General features: G+C 33.3%; 1 protein-coding gene across 3 annotated transcripts in view; it reads right to left on the bottom strand.

The window, feature by feature from the left end:
- Positions 1 to 1,494: 1,494 nt before the first annotated feature.
- Positions 1,495 to 18,251, bottom strand: part of LOC129255847 (band 3 anion transport protein-like) — a 35,403-nt gene continuing 18,646 nt past the window's right edge. For 2 of the 3 annotated variants that reach the window (XM_064106255.1, XM_064106301.1), the window contains exons 10-24: positions 17,189 to 17,275; positions 15,918 to 15,996; positions 14,572 to 14,973; positions 14,032 to 14,245; positions 11,477 to 11,680; positions 10,821 to 10,969; positions 10,288 to 10,482; positions 9,421 to 9,577; positions 9,120 to 9,262; positions 8,662 to 8,751; positions 7,950 to 8,116; positions 7,149 to 7,402; positions 6,191 to 6,360; positions 5,372 to 5,542; positions 1,495 to 4,899 (exon numbers count right to left, since the gene is read on the bottom strand). In XM_064106255.1, the coding sequence (XP_063962325.1) occupies positions 4,828 to 4,899; positions 5,372 to 5,542; positions 6,191 to 6,360; positions 7,149 to 7,402; positions 7,950 to 8,116; positions 8,662 to 8,751; positions 9,120 to 9,262; positions 9,421 to 9,577; positions 10,288 to 10,482; positions 10,821 to 10,969; positions 11,477 to 11,680; positions 14,032 to 14,245; positions 14,572 to 14,973; positions 15,918 to 15,996; positions 17,189 to 17,275 (2,554 nt within the window). In that variant the 3' untranslated portion in view covers positions 1,495 to 4,827. The remainder of the gene's footprint in view (positions 4,900 to 5,371; positions 5,543 to 6,190; positions 6,361 to 7,148; positions 7,403 to 7,949; positions 8,117 to 8,661; positions 8,752 to 9,119; positions 9,263 to 9,420; positions 9,578 to 10,287; positions 10,483 to 10,820; positions 10,970 to 11,476; positions 11,681 to 14,031; positions 14,246 to 14,571; positions 14,974 to 15,917; positions 15,997 to 17,188; positions 17,276 to 18,251) is intronic. The other variant, XM_064106355.1, reaches the window with a different exon arrangement.

The raw sequence follows: 18,251 nt of genomic DNA, 5'->3' as shown, positions 1-18,251 counted from the left end.
CCAGAGAAAGAAGGGGACTACTGGTGTTCATGAGTACGAGTAGTTTTAGTTTGTTCAGAGAATGGGCCATTATAAACTCCTCAAAAAGTTTGACCATTAATTTCTTCTAACTCCCAATTTTACACAATGCATATTTGACATCATTCAAAAGATCATTTAATTCTCTTTAAAATGATACCATGTTTGCTATGATCATGCCATCACGAAAAGAGCAGGATTCAAAGGTGTTGGATTAGGTCTGAATTGAAAAGCTGCAAAAACAAGCAGAAATAGTCATGAAGTGTCAATAAAGAACATGATTCTTTTGTCTGTGTTAATAGAGATGAAAATCCATTCAATTCAAGCCCCTGCTTCTTCATTTTTTAATGTTTTGTATGTGTGATGGTTCTGTGAGATAACATGGTTTGAGTCGTGGTTTGAAATACCCATGCATGTTTGTTTGTTTTTTATGTGTTTGCTCGTGCAGAGGTGTGTTTGATTCCATGTTAATGTTGATGTTCAGGTGCATGAAAACAATTAAAAGAAACCGCTGAGAAACTCACTCATCACCACGGAAAAAAGAACAGTGACTTTCAATATTGTGTCATTTTGCAACTTTTGAATTTTGATCTTGCCCCACATTTCAAGGCACTGCACCTCCATGTGAATCATTGTAGGGTATCATTTAAAAGTGAATTAAATGATCTATTCATTAATATTAATGAAACATTGATATTTACCAAAACCGAGGAGGGATTATTGATCAAAGTCAAAAGAAACCACTGAGAAACTCACTCATCACCACAGAAAAAAGAACAGTGACTTTCAATATTGTGTCATTTTGCAACTTTTGAATTTTGACCTTGCCCCACATTCAAGGCATTATTTGTACCTCCATGTGAACCATAATCATATGATGTAGGGTATCATTTTAAAGACATTTAAATGATCTATTCATTGATATTAATTACACATTGATATTTACTAAAACCGAGGAGGGATTATCGATCAAAGTCAGATTTCCAGACTTTTTTTGAGGAGTTTATATTTGCTTTTTATTACATAGGTTATGTAGATTCGAATCAGTGATAGGTCAATACGTCATCACGTGACCAAAGCTACGAGGATCACATTTGTTATATTCTAGGTTTTGACGTCACCTCAGTGAAAATAACTGTGTTGTATTGTCAATTGCGGCATTGTATTCACTAAGGTGACATCTCTCACTGCTTAAAAGTTGCGTAATCAGGTATTTGATGTATGCACTAGTGTTTAATAATGCCTCGATTGCATGAATAACGTGCTTTATGTATTTTCCGAAATTTTTCTATTATGACGTAGATGGATCAGAGCTGCAGCAAGAATTTCGGGTTAATCAGAGAGCCAGATGATGAATGCAATCTCTAACTGCGAATCCACAGACTATATACTATAACAGATATTGCCTGGTCTTTTTAATAAACAACATTTCAACTTGTACTATTTTACAACAAACTAATACTAAAACACATTAAATATTTTCCATTTCATTTAATAATCTTGTGCAAAAAAAAAAAAAAAAGCACATACAAACACCTTTATTGCGAACAATTTATGAAATTTCCCAAACCAAACTCCGATCAAGCAATTTGAATTTGTAAACAAAACAATATACTGCTTGCATCAATAAATGAAATATAGAATATTACAATCTTTAATATACAAAAATAGCATCTATAGAATCGCATTATTTCAAATGTATGCATAATATCAACATAGACATAATTAAAGATCAAGCAGATATTTTAGATTGTTCTTCCAGAAAATGTCGCACATTATTCTGAGTAATTAGAGCTAGAAAAAAAATAAGATGGCATCCAATAAAAGAAACTATGCATTACTAAACAAACAATTCCAATTTTAAAAGATGTATTTTTCTCATGGACATGAAAAGCAAGATGAGAGCTCCTATATACATTTATTAACATAAATATTGTAGAGTAGTACATTTTCATAAATAAGATTAAATTTAATTTAAAGTTCTGCTCTATTCAAACAATGCTTCCTCTAATTTGGCATCCTGTTTATCACACACAAACCATTATACCTCTTTTAAATCCCCTTTTATATCCTATCAAAATATTTTACATCCCAAATGCCTTCAAAGAACCATAGTATACTAAAAGTCAAGGATTTGTCAAACTTCTCTATTATGGCAGTTCAAAGCAGACAGAAAATGTGACCATTATAGATACACGTAAAGTGGTCTCATTTTAGAAATGCTCTATATGTGTCTATGTCACATTTAGCCTCAAAAGACTTCATTGCAATATATACATAATGTTTTCTAATGTTAGAAGACATGTGAATCAGGTCAACTAAAAAAATAAGAACAAACAAAATCAGTTAATGTCACGATGCAAATTTTAGCAAATTTTTTTTTGTGTATATATGTATGTACAGGCCTACTTTAGTATCCTCACATTTCAACACAAATATGATGTAGTGTAGTATGAAAAAAAAATTGTAGTGCAACAAACATAAATCTACAAACATATTGGAAAGGAAAAATGGGGTTATGTGATGAAATAAAATATTGACATAAAGATAATACTAATAATGAAATTTCAGCAAATATTCAGTAATTCAGTCCTGTTTGTTCAATTTTATGTATATTGAATTCATTTCAAATCCCTATTTCAGTTTTAAGCACTAGGTGTTAAAGCATTTTAAATTTTGCGACTAACATTTTTAATTTATCATAAACTATTAGGTCAACTCACAATGAAAACAATAAGTGAAAGATAGTTGCGTAAAATATCAATAAATATATAATTTACAAGCTTCAGTAAATTAATAGATACAAAAATAATTTGAATTATATATACATGAAATCAAATAAATTTATTTAATGAAAGCACCTTTTGAACAATGTTTTATTGGGAGTCTGTAGAAAAAAAATAAATGAAAATATTTATCAACAAAAAATACTACTTAAACACACTGTCACAAATCAAATTATAAATTTGCAAAATTTCACACTTAAAAAAAGTTTTCTAGAGAAAAGGCTTCTACAAACATTATAATTTCAGTGGAAAGAAAGCAAGCAATGACATATATACACTCACTGTAAGTAATTTGTTTTATCTTAACATTGCTTAATGAGTATTCTGGTGAGATTGTAAAATCCAGTAAAATGAATAATAGCTTCCACATCATTAAGGTTTCTTTATACTTTTAAGTCATCATTGTTTTAACAAATAACAAAGAAATTTGGGACAAAATTTCATTCAAAGTGTGAATGTTTTAAGAAAGATTACTTTGCTACATAAGCATTATTTCATCACTTTTAAAATACAATATATGCAAAGAAAAAAAAAACCCACATTTTGTTACATTTACTCTACTTTTTTTTATTCAAGCCTCTGTACGAACCTAATGCTCTTTTAATTTTAATATTTGAATTGCGTAGTACTGAAGACTGAGTAGAAAAGAAGTACTAAAAAGAAAGAGTTGAAGATTTATGAATAATACTGTTCTGTATGCACATTTCCGGTCACAAGTAGTAATTCATAATACAGAATTGTTACAAAGCATACATAGATATACCGTATATCATGTAACTATTATCAAAGCCTGATACTAGGAGTTTGTGCGAGAATATACAAACACTGAAACGCAGCTTGATATGTAATCAAACATGAATATCGAAATGAAACAATTCTGTCGGACAAGTCTTTATTGAATCAGATTGTGCTTCTAAAGACTGTAACAAAATCGACAGGCTTATACCAATCAGTATTTAGGTTTGATGGTCTGTAGACTTATCATAGGGTAATTTTATTTGGATGGTCCAGACTTCACCATCAACAGAGGGCTGGAGAGGAATTCTCCTCACACAATACATATCATCTCTTTGGCACCAAAAGGGTGATAAACCAAATCACGAGAGAATTATATCTCTTTGTCTCTCAATAGATAGTATGGTCAAGCAAAGTGATATCTGCAACAGTGAAATGCTGCATGGATATGGCTTTCCTTCCGTGATAAAATTGTTTGTAAGACCCTGTTTTGAAGACGGTAGATGATTGGAGGTTTGGGGTTTTCTTGCACAATTATTTGGTTGAAATGTGATATGAAACAGATATCAATTTTTCACAAACAATACTGCCAAGAAATCATATGTACTACATACATTTACAATATATTTATTTTGTGGTTTGCTACGTTTTATGTCAAGATGAAGAGAAATATATTTTTCTTTGTACAAGGTACCAGCACATCATATATTATATTTTACTAAATGCCATGAATATGCCCTTAAAAATCATAAATTTAAAATACGTACATCATTAAGTGACTTTGTAACAGCTTATATGTCCGTGAAGACTATTGGACGGCATATTTTGATGTAATTATTAAAAAGATTAAAAATACTGTTTCATAAATTGTTCATTTATTCATATACATTAAAGTCCTTGAGAATGTATCCTCCATGCTATCACTATCATCACAACTCCATTGATTCATCTCAAGCAAACATTCATTTTCTCAAAATTTTTAACGTTATAAATCCTCAAACAATCAAAATATCTTCTTCATGGAAAAGACTAGAAGGCAGTTGTAGACATGAAGCTCTTGATAGTACAAATCTATCTTGATACACCACCTGCTTACAAATGACGTTACAAAGGTTATTATGACCTTTAAACCTCACACAACCTCTGAATCTTTAACATCTGTTGATTTACAATGGTCAATGGCATTTAATTTCTTAAAAGAAATCCCATGGAAGGATATCTTATGTACTGTTAATGGCAGCAAAAATTCAATATGCTTTTTGATGGACCCTCAAATTACCTTTGACCTCTACTGAGGCATGTGAACGGTCTGATACTCATCGTCTTCATCATCATTAGCATCTACCTCTTCACTATCAAGCTGTTGAGAAAAAAAAAAGGATGAAAAGATTTATGTAAATAGATCATTCATTAAGAAACCTTATGTTGCATTTGACATATACACTATATCATTTGGCATTTTATACCCCCCACACACCATTTGGCAATTGATACCCAAATACACAAAACAATGATATCATTTGGTATTTTTCCATTCCGCATTTTGACCCAAATGAAGTGAATATATACCAGGATATATTATCTACATTGGTATAGCGCTTAATATTGTATTTTTAAGTGAAAGTTCATGCAATTTTATTATTACACTGGTAATAAAAATTCAATTCCTATCAAGTTTGCTATCCTAGAAGTAAGATCGGTGAAGGACACTATCCCATGAGAAATCCAGTCAACAAACAAGGAGTGTTACAAGATACATTTTAAGCACATGATATACTCTATACAAGAATTCTTTCTGAATACAAAACAATAGAGGCCAAAAATATACGTACCGCATCTAATTCCTGCTTAGTAAAGATCCTCTTCAACTGACTACGGATAGGAACAAGGAGGATGAGGAAGAATGAGAAAGCAAGGGCAGCTGGGGTGAGTTTGATGATCCAAAGGATAGCTAGACATGATAGCTGGATGATAGTAAAGACATGCATCCTCCATGTACGAACCTAGGTTGAGAAAGGAATGATCAAACATATCTACATTCAAAACTCATACTATGTTGGTTCACAATTGAGCATAAATGAAGTAACTTTTTGTAAATACTTAATGAAAAAAATTAGCAAAATTAACTTTAATTTCCATTTTGCAGACATACTTCATTCATAGTATTCATCTAACTTATGAAAACTCCATACTACATTTTGAAACCAAGTCTTCGACTTCCCCTGATGAACAAAATTCATCACTATTTTATCACTTACTCAACCAAAACCAAATTCACTTTTGCAAACTTTTTATCCTTGAATTATTGATCTGGTCCTCACACCCCCATTCCAATCCGTTGTGTTCTTTCTTTGAAATTAAATGAAATGTGTACTCAACAGCTTCCCTAATATGCACCACTTACCTTCCATTGCTGAGTCACTAAATTGTTTATTGTTTTATTGTCGTCCACCCACCCATTTCCGTTCTCACAATGATCAAAGAATGGGTTTGATGGATCAATCCAACAAGCATACACTAGTTTCATCTCTATCTGACCTCATAAACAATACAATATAAATCTCCACTCATTTTCTTAAAGCAATTTATCTGCTTGGCAAGGAGCAATCAATGAAGTGTTTGACAAAACAGGGACTGTGATGGGTACCTACCTCCCTAACATAGCGTGTATCTGGATGATGTTTGACAGGCATGAATAGAAGACTGGCTCTCTCAACCATCTGGATACCATTGAGTGATGTAACACCCATGTAGAGGAATACACCAAAGAGAACAGCAAGAGGAACTTTACGAAGGAGGGGAGAGATGGCAATGGATGCACCTGTATGGGCGTCAAAGAGAAACAAGTATTGAAGGACAAACGTGCAGTAGGTCTAAATGCTTATCCATAAATCTCTCCATTGCTTAAAGTTTTTGTAATAATTGTCAAACTTTCATATTAGACACACATTATTCTAAGAAAAACTACACAAACTAGTGTTTTATTCAACACAAAACAAGCCTCGCTGCATATCACTAAGTTATTTTTGTGCTATGTTATGTTAAGCATTACACACATTCTTTAATCAGTCCGGCATGCGTATTCAAATTCTTCCCAATACCCCTCTTTATTTCTTTTATCTTGCCTGGCATAACATACTTTTTAAAATAATGTTTGTCAATGTGTTTTATTTGAATTTTAATAATGTGCAATTTTGTATATTGAATGTGCAATATTCTCTCAACGGTTTTTCCATGAGGGCTCGCATGCCTCTGGGCAATAGTACTGAATTTTACTTTTGCGAGCCCTGGCCCATGGAAAAACCATTTTCTTACTCTTTTCTTCTTCTATTTCATTTCTACTTTATCCATATTAAATTATTCAATTTCAAATTGTATTTATGTAATTACATTGTACAATTTTTGTATGTTTTTTATGGCGAAATAAATAATAATAATAATAATAATCCCTGAACATATTTCAATGACATAGCTCAAAAGAACATTTCAAAGGGAGATCGTGCTACCATTATGCCTTTTACGCAACAGTCACAAATTTCTAGAAGTTGAACTTTCATGTTAACTACCTAATATATCCTTCCATTCATCTAGCATCAAGAGCAAGCTTACCAATAACAATGTGGATGAATAGAGCGGTGAGCCTCTGTTCCAGGACTTTGATAAGTTTTGGTTTTTCTCCTGGAGCATGTGACTTGCTGAAGACAGAGAGAGCACCAATGTGGGTGACTGACCTGACAGTAGCAGCCCATACCAGAGGTAATCCTAGCAGACCATTCCAAACAGCCATGCAACCAATGAGGAAGGTGTCTAAATGATATCCAGAACCCTTCTTCATCTTGTTATCCTTCTTATTAATGATCAGTCTGCAAACAAAATGATGAGTTTATGTCAGTATTGTTACCCTTTACAAAGTATTACAGGCATCAATGAGGTTAAATTCATCTATGTATCATATATCCTAATGAATGCCTCCAAAATCTTGCAATTGCAGATTTGAATTTGTGTTATCAAGATAATGAGAACATATAATTTATGACCACTAAATATGTGATGTTTACAAGGGCTAGTAAGAAAATTCTCCTACAACAGGATGGCTTTCAATTGGTACATAAAAAAGAGCTTACAAAAAGAGCTTAGATCCACTTTATTGGTTCAAAAGAGCCTAGATCCACTTTATTGGTTCTTCAACTCATATTATAGTAAAGCCATAAAAATTTCTTTCGGGAAAAATGTAACCCTATATCCGAGAATAATCGAAAAAATGCAATTTCTAGTTTATTTTTTTGTACACGCCATCATAAAATCTATCGATAAAAGGAAAACTCTTTTAAAATTACCAAGAGAGTCTGGTTTGCCAAAAGAAAAAGAATCATAAAAAGTAGGAAAAGAACAATGACTTGGTGAGCATACCCAGTGATGAGTGTTTCCATGTACATGAGGATGAAAGCAAGAAGAGCGGGGATGCAAGCAGCAAACATGAGACCGATACCAAGAGGTTTGTCGATACCAAGAGGGTTAACAAACCAACCACGTTTGCAGACATCAGATGGCTTCAGACCATCAGGAACATCAAGTTTCTATAAGACAAAGATAAGAAAGGGATCACACTAAATTGTATGCTTGAGGGAATGTGGTCTCAAACAACTGATTAATATATGCATCAAACAGTTTTCAAAGGGGGGGGGGGAATGACATTTCGAACTAAAAGCAAGGCTTGATTGCTAAATCCAATCCTTACTTGATTACTGTCCTGAAATGTTACAAAGCAGAAAAAAGCTAATGGTGACAGATAATTGTTGCATCGCCATATGCTAGCCATGCACTAATTTGACTGCATCTTCGTTTAGATTAGCTTCGAAATGAACTCTTGTCAGCGGGCCTCTTTTCTACAAACCACTTTATATTTCTTTTCAGTACTATTCTCAATTGAAATGATATAGTTAATTCTACAATCATATGATATGCAAACATCTAAATTATCATACAGACACTTATCCCAAGGGCTTCAAACCAAACTGAAATGGTTGAAATGATATGCTGTCATGAAAAACTGATCATGAACAAGTAGAAAGAACTTGTTCTTTTATACGACTCAGCTGAAGTTTTCAAACTTTATTTGTACCTGTGTGTATGTAGGCTTGACGAAGAAGTCAACCATCACAAAGACCAGGATAGAAATGGGAATTCCAAAGTCACCAATCATTTTTCTTGCCTGAAAAAATACAAAAAAAATATTATTTTCCAATTTTATCAATATAACATCAACATAATATAACAATAACGATATAAAGATATTTTCAAATATTACATTCACTCTGCAAAAATATCCTACTCAATTTAGATGAACACTTTAATAGCATGAGTACTGAGAGGTTAGGTAAGAATTAAAATTAAAAAAGAAATTATACTCTAAACTCATCTATTAAACAGAAAGACACCAATTTTTATTTCTTAAATTTTTTTATCTTTTCCTTTCTCTCATTTTTTCCCCTAAATTTTGTAATACAATCATATAGACAAAAATACATTAAGTAGAAAATGATGAATAAAAAAGAAGAGTAGGAATCTGTGATCACTTACACTCCTCCCGAGAAAACGTCCCTGTCTGAATTTACGAAGGAAGAAAGCTAAGAAGAAAGTTCCAAGGGTTAGAATGGTAGAAAGGAGAGCAGTGTTTGGTTGACCCTCTATCACCTTCTTGCTTGAAGAACAATCACCCATAACTGAATAAATGATATGAACACATTGGATAGCATCAAAATAAATCCTAGTAATAATGTGTTATGTAAATATCGATTGCAAATTCATATTGCCTCTTCATACTATCAATGACATATTTTGCAATTAAGAAAACTATTCTTCTAATCAAGCTATCATTTACCTGTCATGTTGCCAGGAGCAGAAAGATTATAGATGACAGTTCCATTCTCATTGGTGTATTCTGTATAGGAATTGGTCCAGACCTCTGTATAGTTCATGAATCCATCAGTACCAGGGATAAGACAGTAGTCTTCAAGGAGAGGATGGGCATTGAAGATCTGAGGATGAGTAATCAAATCATCTACTGTGCAATCATCACATGAATAATGATGAAATAATGTTGAAAGCATTGATATGTGACATGCTAAAATGATCTATTAAGAAATCAAATCTTTGTTTTGAGAATTTTCACAAATTAAGTGAGGAACACTCTAATCTATTCTTTTTTTATTTCAAGATTGATGCTTGCTCAAGGATGGGTTTAGAAACTGTGATAATCTGGTGAAATGAATAACATCTTATTCAAGTTCCAACTACAGTTTAAGTAACTGAATTTTCTTTATTTTGCAATCAAGGAAACAAAACTTGGAAACAACACAAGTCAACGTCTTTCCTTTGAAGAACATTGATATGAGCAGGGTACCATACATTACGGGCAAGAACAATATCATCTTGAGAGTTACACTAATGGAATGCTAAAAAAGCATATTTAGACAAGAGAGTATGTGCTCTAGATACAATGAGGCATATTTAGAGTATCTCTATATTCCAGTCCACCATATGAATTTTCACACTTTGTTGGCTGTATCAAAAGACTGAAATAAAATATTATCTGTAATATTTCATTTGAATTCTTCTCTTTACTCAGTGTTGATGGTGTTGCCATTGTATAGAAATCCTCAAGGCATGCTGTCTTTTTTAGTTAAACAGAAAAGATAAGAAAAAGGTTTAATTTTGATCTGCAATGAATACGTATCTAGAGACTCACCTTATACAGCTTGGCAAACACTTCATAGATAAAGATGAGACCAATGAGGAACGCAAAGATCTCTTCAGTAAAGCGTGTAAAGTATTGAACCAGAACACTCCCTTCAAATGCAACCATGACAGTGATGATGACAAAGAGCCAGATACCGACCCAAACACGGAACGGTAGGTACTCAATGTTGCGGTCACTACAGAACTATTTTGGTAAGAAAAATATGAAAAAATATAGTAAATTAGATATACCTACATATTCATATATGCTACAGTATCATATAACCTGGCCTGTATTGTAACTAGATTCAAGATTGACTGATGAGTCTAGTAAGCTTTTGACACTGAAATTTTATATCCTTATCAAGTCTTTCAGCAAACCTAAGAAATGGATGAAAATTTGATGCCAATGGGGATAAAAGGGCAAAATACATTTTACTTTGTGAAAAAAAAACCCTGACAATCCTTGTATTATACAACAGTAATATGATGAAGACAGTTTCAAGTTCTTATCAGAATATTATGATATAGTTTGAAACTCACCGAATACAGGTTTTCTTCAAAGACAAGAATAGGCCCAGTCACACCCACGATAGTCAATGGCTGAGCAGAGAACAATGCAAAGATACATCCATTGAGTGCTGTGGCAATGATGGTCTCTGATACACCAACCCAGTTCTCTGTCTTGTCAGCTAAAGGAAAATATAAACATTTGGAAGTACATTAAATCTCAAGGTAATGACCATTTGGACTTTCAATGAGCCCATCCTTAAAAAAAATCAATAATTATTATAATGTAGCATGTTCATGTTCAGCTAAATTATTGCAATTTCATGTTTTAATTAATGGATAATGGAATAGCACAAGGAATGATTGGTGTCACCAAGGAAAGAAGCAAATATATGTAGACAAAAGAAGAAGCATTCAGAGAATGTTTACTTGACCACATGTACATCCTAAAAAGTTCTTCAATATTCTAGAATTGAGCAATATTATATGTTTCAATATAAAGGAATATTTATACATAACCAAGTAATACAATACAGAATTGATCAGTGAGTCTGACAATATTATATGAGTAGCTCTGTTCACAAGGCAGCATCACTTATATGACATGAAGCTGAACGGGGGAGAACTGACATTCCTCCTTTTTTTGACAGAACATATTATGATGTCATGGAATTAAAGATGCTTCTCACCTAACAAGCCACCAAAAGTGATGGCTGGAGAAAGGGCAGCAAAGAATATGAAGAAGAAAGCAGCGATACACTGAAAGTTGAATGCATCCTTGATATCAGACCAATAGTGAGGGTAACGACGTCTGACATCATTGATCAAACCTCCAAAGATCTTACCTGTCCTCTTTAGAGGATCAGGGAACCTTGGGTAACGTTTCTTGGAAGCTGGTAAAGAAAATTATTAGACATTAAATATCTAAATAGGGCATAACAGCAGTGCATCCAAAAAGGCATATTTTGTTTGCAGTATTTCCACGTTCATAATTAGAGTTTATTGCAAAGAACACCAAAATCTGACAAATTTTCCATAGGCCTACATTGTAAACCAAAATTGCATTCACTATCGAGTCATGCAATATTGGTCCTAACACGTCCAATATTTTGAATTACTGTATTCCATTGAGTCTATGAAATATAAATGAGTGGAGTACAAGGTAATCAGTATGTGTGATAGAAAGGTAAAAAAGATCGGGACAGTTGGTAAGTGAAAGGGGAGTAGAAAGTGTAGGGGAAGGTGGGGTAAGTTGCGACACTTTTTGCATTTTGCATGTTCGAATTGATATGACTAATAATAATGTAGAAATAGGTACCTTGCCTTTAAATTTGATTCTTGGGAAATATTTTTCACATATATATAACTTTCTACCCCCACACTGAAATTCATTGTGACCTTTGAAAAACACGATGTCAAATGGCTAAACTTGCCCCATCTGTGGGGTAAGTTGTGCCACCTTCTGGGGTAAGTTGAGCCACAAAAACTACGTACAAAATGTATGCGGGAAGAACCAGAATGTCAATTTTTTATTTCAAGTCTTTTCACTTGCTAATTCTATATAAATACTAACATCCTCTAAAAGTAAAAGAACTGTCATGTGAATTTGCACCTTTCTGCCTGCATGTCAATGGCTTTTCAAGGTTTTTTTAATTTTTATTATACATTACCACAAGAATTACAATGTCTCAACTTGCCCCATGTTGGCTGGCTCAAAGTACCCCTGTCCAAACTTAATGCGAAAATTTCGCACCCGCACATTTCTTACCCATCCATCATGTAAGAGACTATGACAAGAGTGAAGATCCATACCTGGACTAACAATATTGTTCTTATTTCTTTATTATATTTAAAGACGTGTGTGGGTAAAAAGCACTTATCTATTTTACACCCTTTTTTTACTTTTTTGGCTGAAATTTGTATTTTTCCCTCTAAAAAAGTACTTTTTGTTTCAAAGTCGAAAACAATGTGGTGGGGTAAAGGGTTATGTAATGGGTCATCAATACATGACACCACCACAATGTCTGACTCATTCATTATTGGCCTGGGGGTGGTGGCTCAACTTGCCCCTATGCTCAACTTACCCCGCCTTCCCCTATACATGTATACAAATGGGAATCTACTATTAGAGACAGAAATGAGGAGGAAGGGAAGTTAACTGGAAACTGTATACAACATTTATTTTAATTGTTAATACTACATTTCTTTAAAAAAAATCATGTAGAATGCTAGATCAGGGAGTATACACATTAAAACAGTAACAGGAGAATCACTGTTAACTGTTTAAAAAACCGTTCATTCCATACAGAGTGAATATGGTTTCAAAGCCATTCATCTCAATAAAAACGGACTCTAAACAGATTCAAGCAGTGTAGATTAGTTTTGAACTGCAAATATGTTTGCTTTACATACAATACAAGCCCTCAACTCCAACCCATTATTACATGCAAGGTGCAAGAAATTCTTATTTGTAACCATTGATATACTGTAACATAAACTATGACATCACCACATTGATATGCACATTCATGCTTAATATATACGATTAGAAAGCTACATCTTCCTTTTATGTCTCCATTTTACCAACTTAAAAAGTCTAAAATATAGAATATCAACCGAGGGTAAAGAAGGAGGTCACATGCCTAAACTGAAGGTAACAATCCTGGGTGGCTTAAACGTCAACCAAAACAAAAATGCTAAATAAATAATAGTTAAGAAAAGCACAAACGGACGAAAAGGTCAAAGACTATAAAATTTAACACAAAGTAAATGAATATATATATATATATATATATATATATAAAACGGGTAGAAAAGAGAAAGTGACAGAACTTACATGTTTGCAAGTTAGTGGGAACAGGTAGCTCTATGTGTTTGCAAAGTGAATTTCATTATGACACAAGAGATCAAGAATGATAAAAGTCAATATCACAGTTTGAAGATTCATTGCCTGCACCATTGATGGCTCTTGGTAGAACATCAGAATTATAGATTTCCAAGAAATGTAGGCATTTAAATGAAGGAAAACCATATTAATCAGAATGTAAAGTAGGCCATGGCCAGCAGTAATGGAATGAAAAGAAATCTCGACAGTGTAATCAAAAGGTTATTAAGATCACTTCAGGCTCTGTATCACATCACTGCTTTCAAAGGCATAAAACACTACACAGACAAATTAGATTAATGTATTAATTAATGCAAAAATAATAAGGGTACTCTTCATCATAAATCCAAGAATACTTACTGATATCAGTGACCGTCAAATCCCCATCAAACTCATCTTCCATTGATTCAGCTCTCAACTTCTTCATCTTCTCATTCTGCATTCGTAGTACTGGAAGAAGAAGTTCCCTATCCCAGTCACCGGGTGGTAGTACAATGGTGTGATCAATGAAAGTGTTCATGGCTGTCAGAAGATCCCTCATTGATTCAGCACGGTATGCAGTCTCATGGAAGTGCTGTAGGGATATCATATGTTTTCATGTTAATCATTTTATGGGATTCTATCATCTGTAAAATGGTCTTCACTTTTGAATTCATGAACAGAGTATAATGATCTGATAATGTACTTATTTTTCACACAATCTCCTGTTCATCCATATATCATGTCTTCAGTATATCCAGCACCTTACACTAATCAAAAACACTACCTGATACTGTGATATTGATCATTCCAATATAATTTCTGTAACTGCTATAAAGAAATTAAACTTTTATTAGACAACATCAAATGTACTAAATTTCTGAATGCACAACCATGTACCAAGACAGAAATGAGACTTACATCATTGGACATGAGCGTGGAGAAAGATCTTCCAAGTTCATGGTAGTTGATGTCAGAATCGGTTGGTACCAGCATGACAAAGAGGAACCTGACAGGGATGGGTACTTCAGAGAAGTTATCTAGGATAGCACCTTCTGCAAGACGTACAAATGAGACAGCTGGGGTCTGGAGGAAGTCAACCTCACCTACCAAAGCAGAGGTTACTTCTGCATCCTGTGGGATCTTTCGCATGATGCCTTCAATCTTCTTGTTGTCCAGTTTATGGGCGAGTTTCATGAGAGAGGTTGAAGAGGGTGTGGTGTTAAATCCACCGGACGATGCATTCTGGTTGTCATTAGGCGTGCCGTTTGTATTAGGTTTGCCATCAATGCTGATCATAGGAATACGTACTTCAGATTCCGGCTGCAGTAGAGGTAGAATAAAAATTAATAAGAGACTTTAGGACAGGACAGAGACAAGCTTGTGCTTATGAACATTTGGCTTGATTAGATCGCATCAGATCAAACTGATGAGAAAGTAATGAAATTTTTAATAAACGATCACCTACATCATTAAACTATCTTAATACTGCTAACATTTTACCAGCAAAAATCTACTTCTAAAGATCTAGGTCTAATAATTGTTATGTGATGATAAGACATATCTCACATATTCAATAATACATCAATACATAAGCAATACTTATTCAATACTTCTACAGGAAGTATACCAACTCCAACTTTCATAAGAAAGTATTACTCATTATTCTTCCAACTAAACTTCTGACGCACACACATTTTATGGGTTTCTTATCCACTACATTTCATGTTCTCCCTAAAAGGTCAACTCCCCCAATTCAGAGTAAAGTTATGACATACAGATTATTTTGGTCAAGCGTCCAAGGTTGACCAACACCTGTTTGGTTGTAAAGAGTCTTGAACAGACCAATATAATAGGGGTCCACTTCTGAACCCAAATCAGATTACTTTAGAGATTGTAGATAGATTACAGAATAGAGATTGGAGTTTAGAGCTACAGAAAAGTATACTACATCAGTTTGCAGCATTTATATTATCTTCATCTGCAGAGTATAGTCACCATCAGACTTACTCATGTATTTGTCATTATCATCAAGTAATCATCTTTAATTAATATATGTATATATGAACTGTACATCCTGCATCGACTCGTCTCATTTCAAGTCTGGTTGAAAATAAAAGAGCATTAGATCCAACGACAACACAACAAATCACGCTCTTCAGATCCTTGATTCATGTTGTAATAGTTGTGATGTACATTATTCAACAGAAGTACAGCTGGAATAATAATAATTAAAAAAAACATTGTCAAAATGATCTTTTCACTACCTTTGTTTGACCATGTCCAGTAAGGCTGATTGAAGACAGGTTCTTAAAGATACCAGAGTGGTGATGATGTTTCTCATGCCTATGAGTGATCAAATAATATAATAGTTATATGAGATTACAGTCATATCTATGAATAGGCACAAATTTACCCATTTATCACTATATTTTATCATGTATTAGTTCTGAACCTTAAGGATGTTTGTAGTAGATTTTAATAACATCTTAAAAGTCACATTGGACTAACTTTGGACCAGCCCATTGTCAACAGAATACAAAATGAAAGTGTAATTAACAGAGATTATTTTCCTTTAGCAAATAATATATGAGAATTGGTTACAAATTGTCATGCGCAAATGTGCAAATTATTGAATCTGAAATATATATATTGCTTACATAATAGGATGAAAATGTATACATGTATGTTAGGTGCATAAAAAGACATCTTCAGAAAAATTAAAATATACATTTTATAAATAAGGTTGTACTCAAAAGTTAATGAACCCCACCACAAAATGCACACCTCCATAATGAGTGTTGAATGTAAACAACACATCAATGTTCGGCGAGCCCGGAGAAACATACTTTATTGAATCTAATATTTTATCACCTGTCTTCACAATTAAATGTCTAAAACATGGTAGAACTTGAACATGTTCATTTTGTGGTGGGGTTCACTTACTTTTGAGCACCACTGTAAACTAGTAGTAGTAAGGGAAACAAATAGAATGTACAAACAGGAAGGGGATACTATGGGTAAAGGAGGGGGGAGTGGGTAATTGAGAATTTTCTCATAACTATGAATGCAAATATGGTTTATGGGGAATTTTTGGATTTGTGACCTTTATCATGGTATTGCTTATCATTAAATATTGACACTTTATATTCCTTGGGGGATTGTGTGCTGGTTAATATCTTGAGCATCTGAATGTATTGCTTCATTCTTAAGAATTCATATGATTGCATGTAATTGTTAATAAGCCACACATGCTTGGTTATTGATAAAAACAAAATTTGGGGAAAATTCTTATATCAGATAGTAGATCTGCTCTGGAAAATCATTCAATCCGATTTGAACCAACTTTTCTTCTCTCTGGTCTTCATTGCAGCAGTCTCAACCATGTATTATAAAGGAGAGAAATCTGTAGCAAAATGCTGTCTTTTTTCCAGAAACATGATGAATTAGTGACTGGGAAGTGGGAAAACATTGAAACAAAAACAAAAATCCATGCAAACAAACAATGACATAACAGATGATTTCATCTTTAGAATACCTTTCACCCTTCTTGTCATCCATGGAACCAAGGGAGATGGTAGAGAAGTTGCGTAGAATATTGTGGTTGCCACCATCATTCACGTGCCTAGATTTATGATGGAGGTATGATGATGGTGATGACTAATATTTTTATTGGCATATATACAAATTAATAGTTTATGATATTCATGGTGTGTAAGGAGTCAGGAGGGGGTAAGCTTTTCACTTTTACATCAATCTTAGCAGCATCAAAGTTTAAAGGGAAATAGGCATGGATTTTTTTTGGTGATTTGAGATTTTCTATTTTAATACAACTTTCTCTTTTTATTTTTATTATTTTGCTGCTATCATATGGTTCTTTAATGTCTATCTGATGAGATGCTTGAATGATTCAATGCTTACTTTGAATTTATCTCATTTTAATTTGTGACGTGAAAATGAAGCAAATATTGAAGAAGATATACTTGGTGTTTTTAGAGTGATGCACTATCCACATACATCTTTGGGATTTGTGAAACCCTAAGCTTGTGTATGTAATTGCAAAACAAGGTTTGGGAAATACCAAGCTTCTTCATAATAATACTCTTGCAATTCATGAAGGGGGGATTTTTTTTTTCTTTGGGGGGGGGGGGAGTGATGGGGCAGGTGGGGGGTATGTGCATAGAGTTTTATAAAACCATGTTGAATGTTATGTTTACAAGCAAATCCATAAATATCAAAAGGAACTCCATTGAAAAAAATCATTTTATGAAACATAAAACATGACCAACACCAAATTTGATTGAAAATTTCAATATCAAATACAAACAGACATGCAAAACTGATTAACATTGGGGTAAAAGCTTTAATAGTTTTTGAAAATTGAACAGAACAAACTCTTCAAAATATCAAATAAAATACACATTAAAAGATAAATATGCTGTTTATAAAATTCAGCGTGTATTGTGCAAAATGTGAAGTATCCTTCAAACATCAGCCATTTAATAAAAACAATGAGGATTTATACATGAACTAGAATGCTGATCAGGTTCCACAATATACAGCACACCAAATAAAAGCGCAAATGCTTTGATAATGCATCA

Source organism: Lytechinus pictus, chromosome 1 (assembly GCF_037042905.1).
Source record: "Lytechinus pictus isolate F3 Inbred chromosome 1, Lp3.0, whole genome shotgun sequence".
Lineage (NCBI taxonomy): Eukaryota > Metazoa > Echinodermata > Echinoidea > Temnopleuroida > Toxopneustidae > Lytechinus > Lytechinus pictus.
The sequence above is the reverse complement of the archived record's forward strand: the minus strand, read 5'-3'. Positions and strand labels throughout refer to the sequence as shown.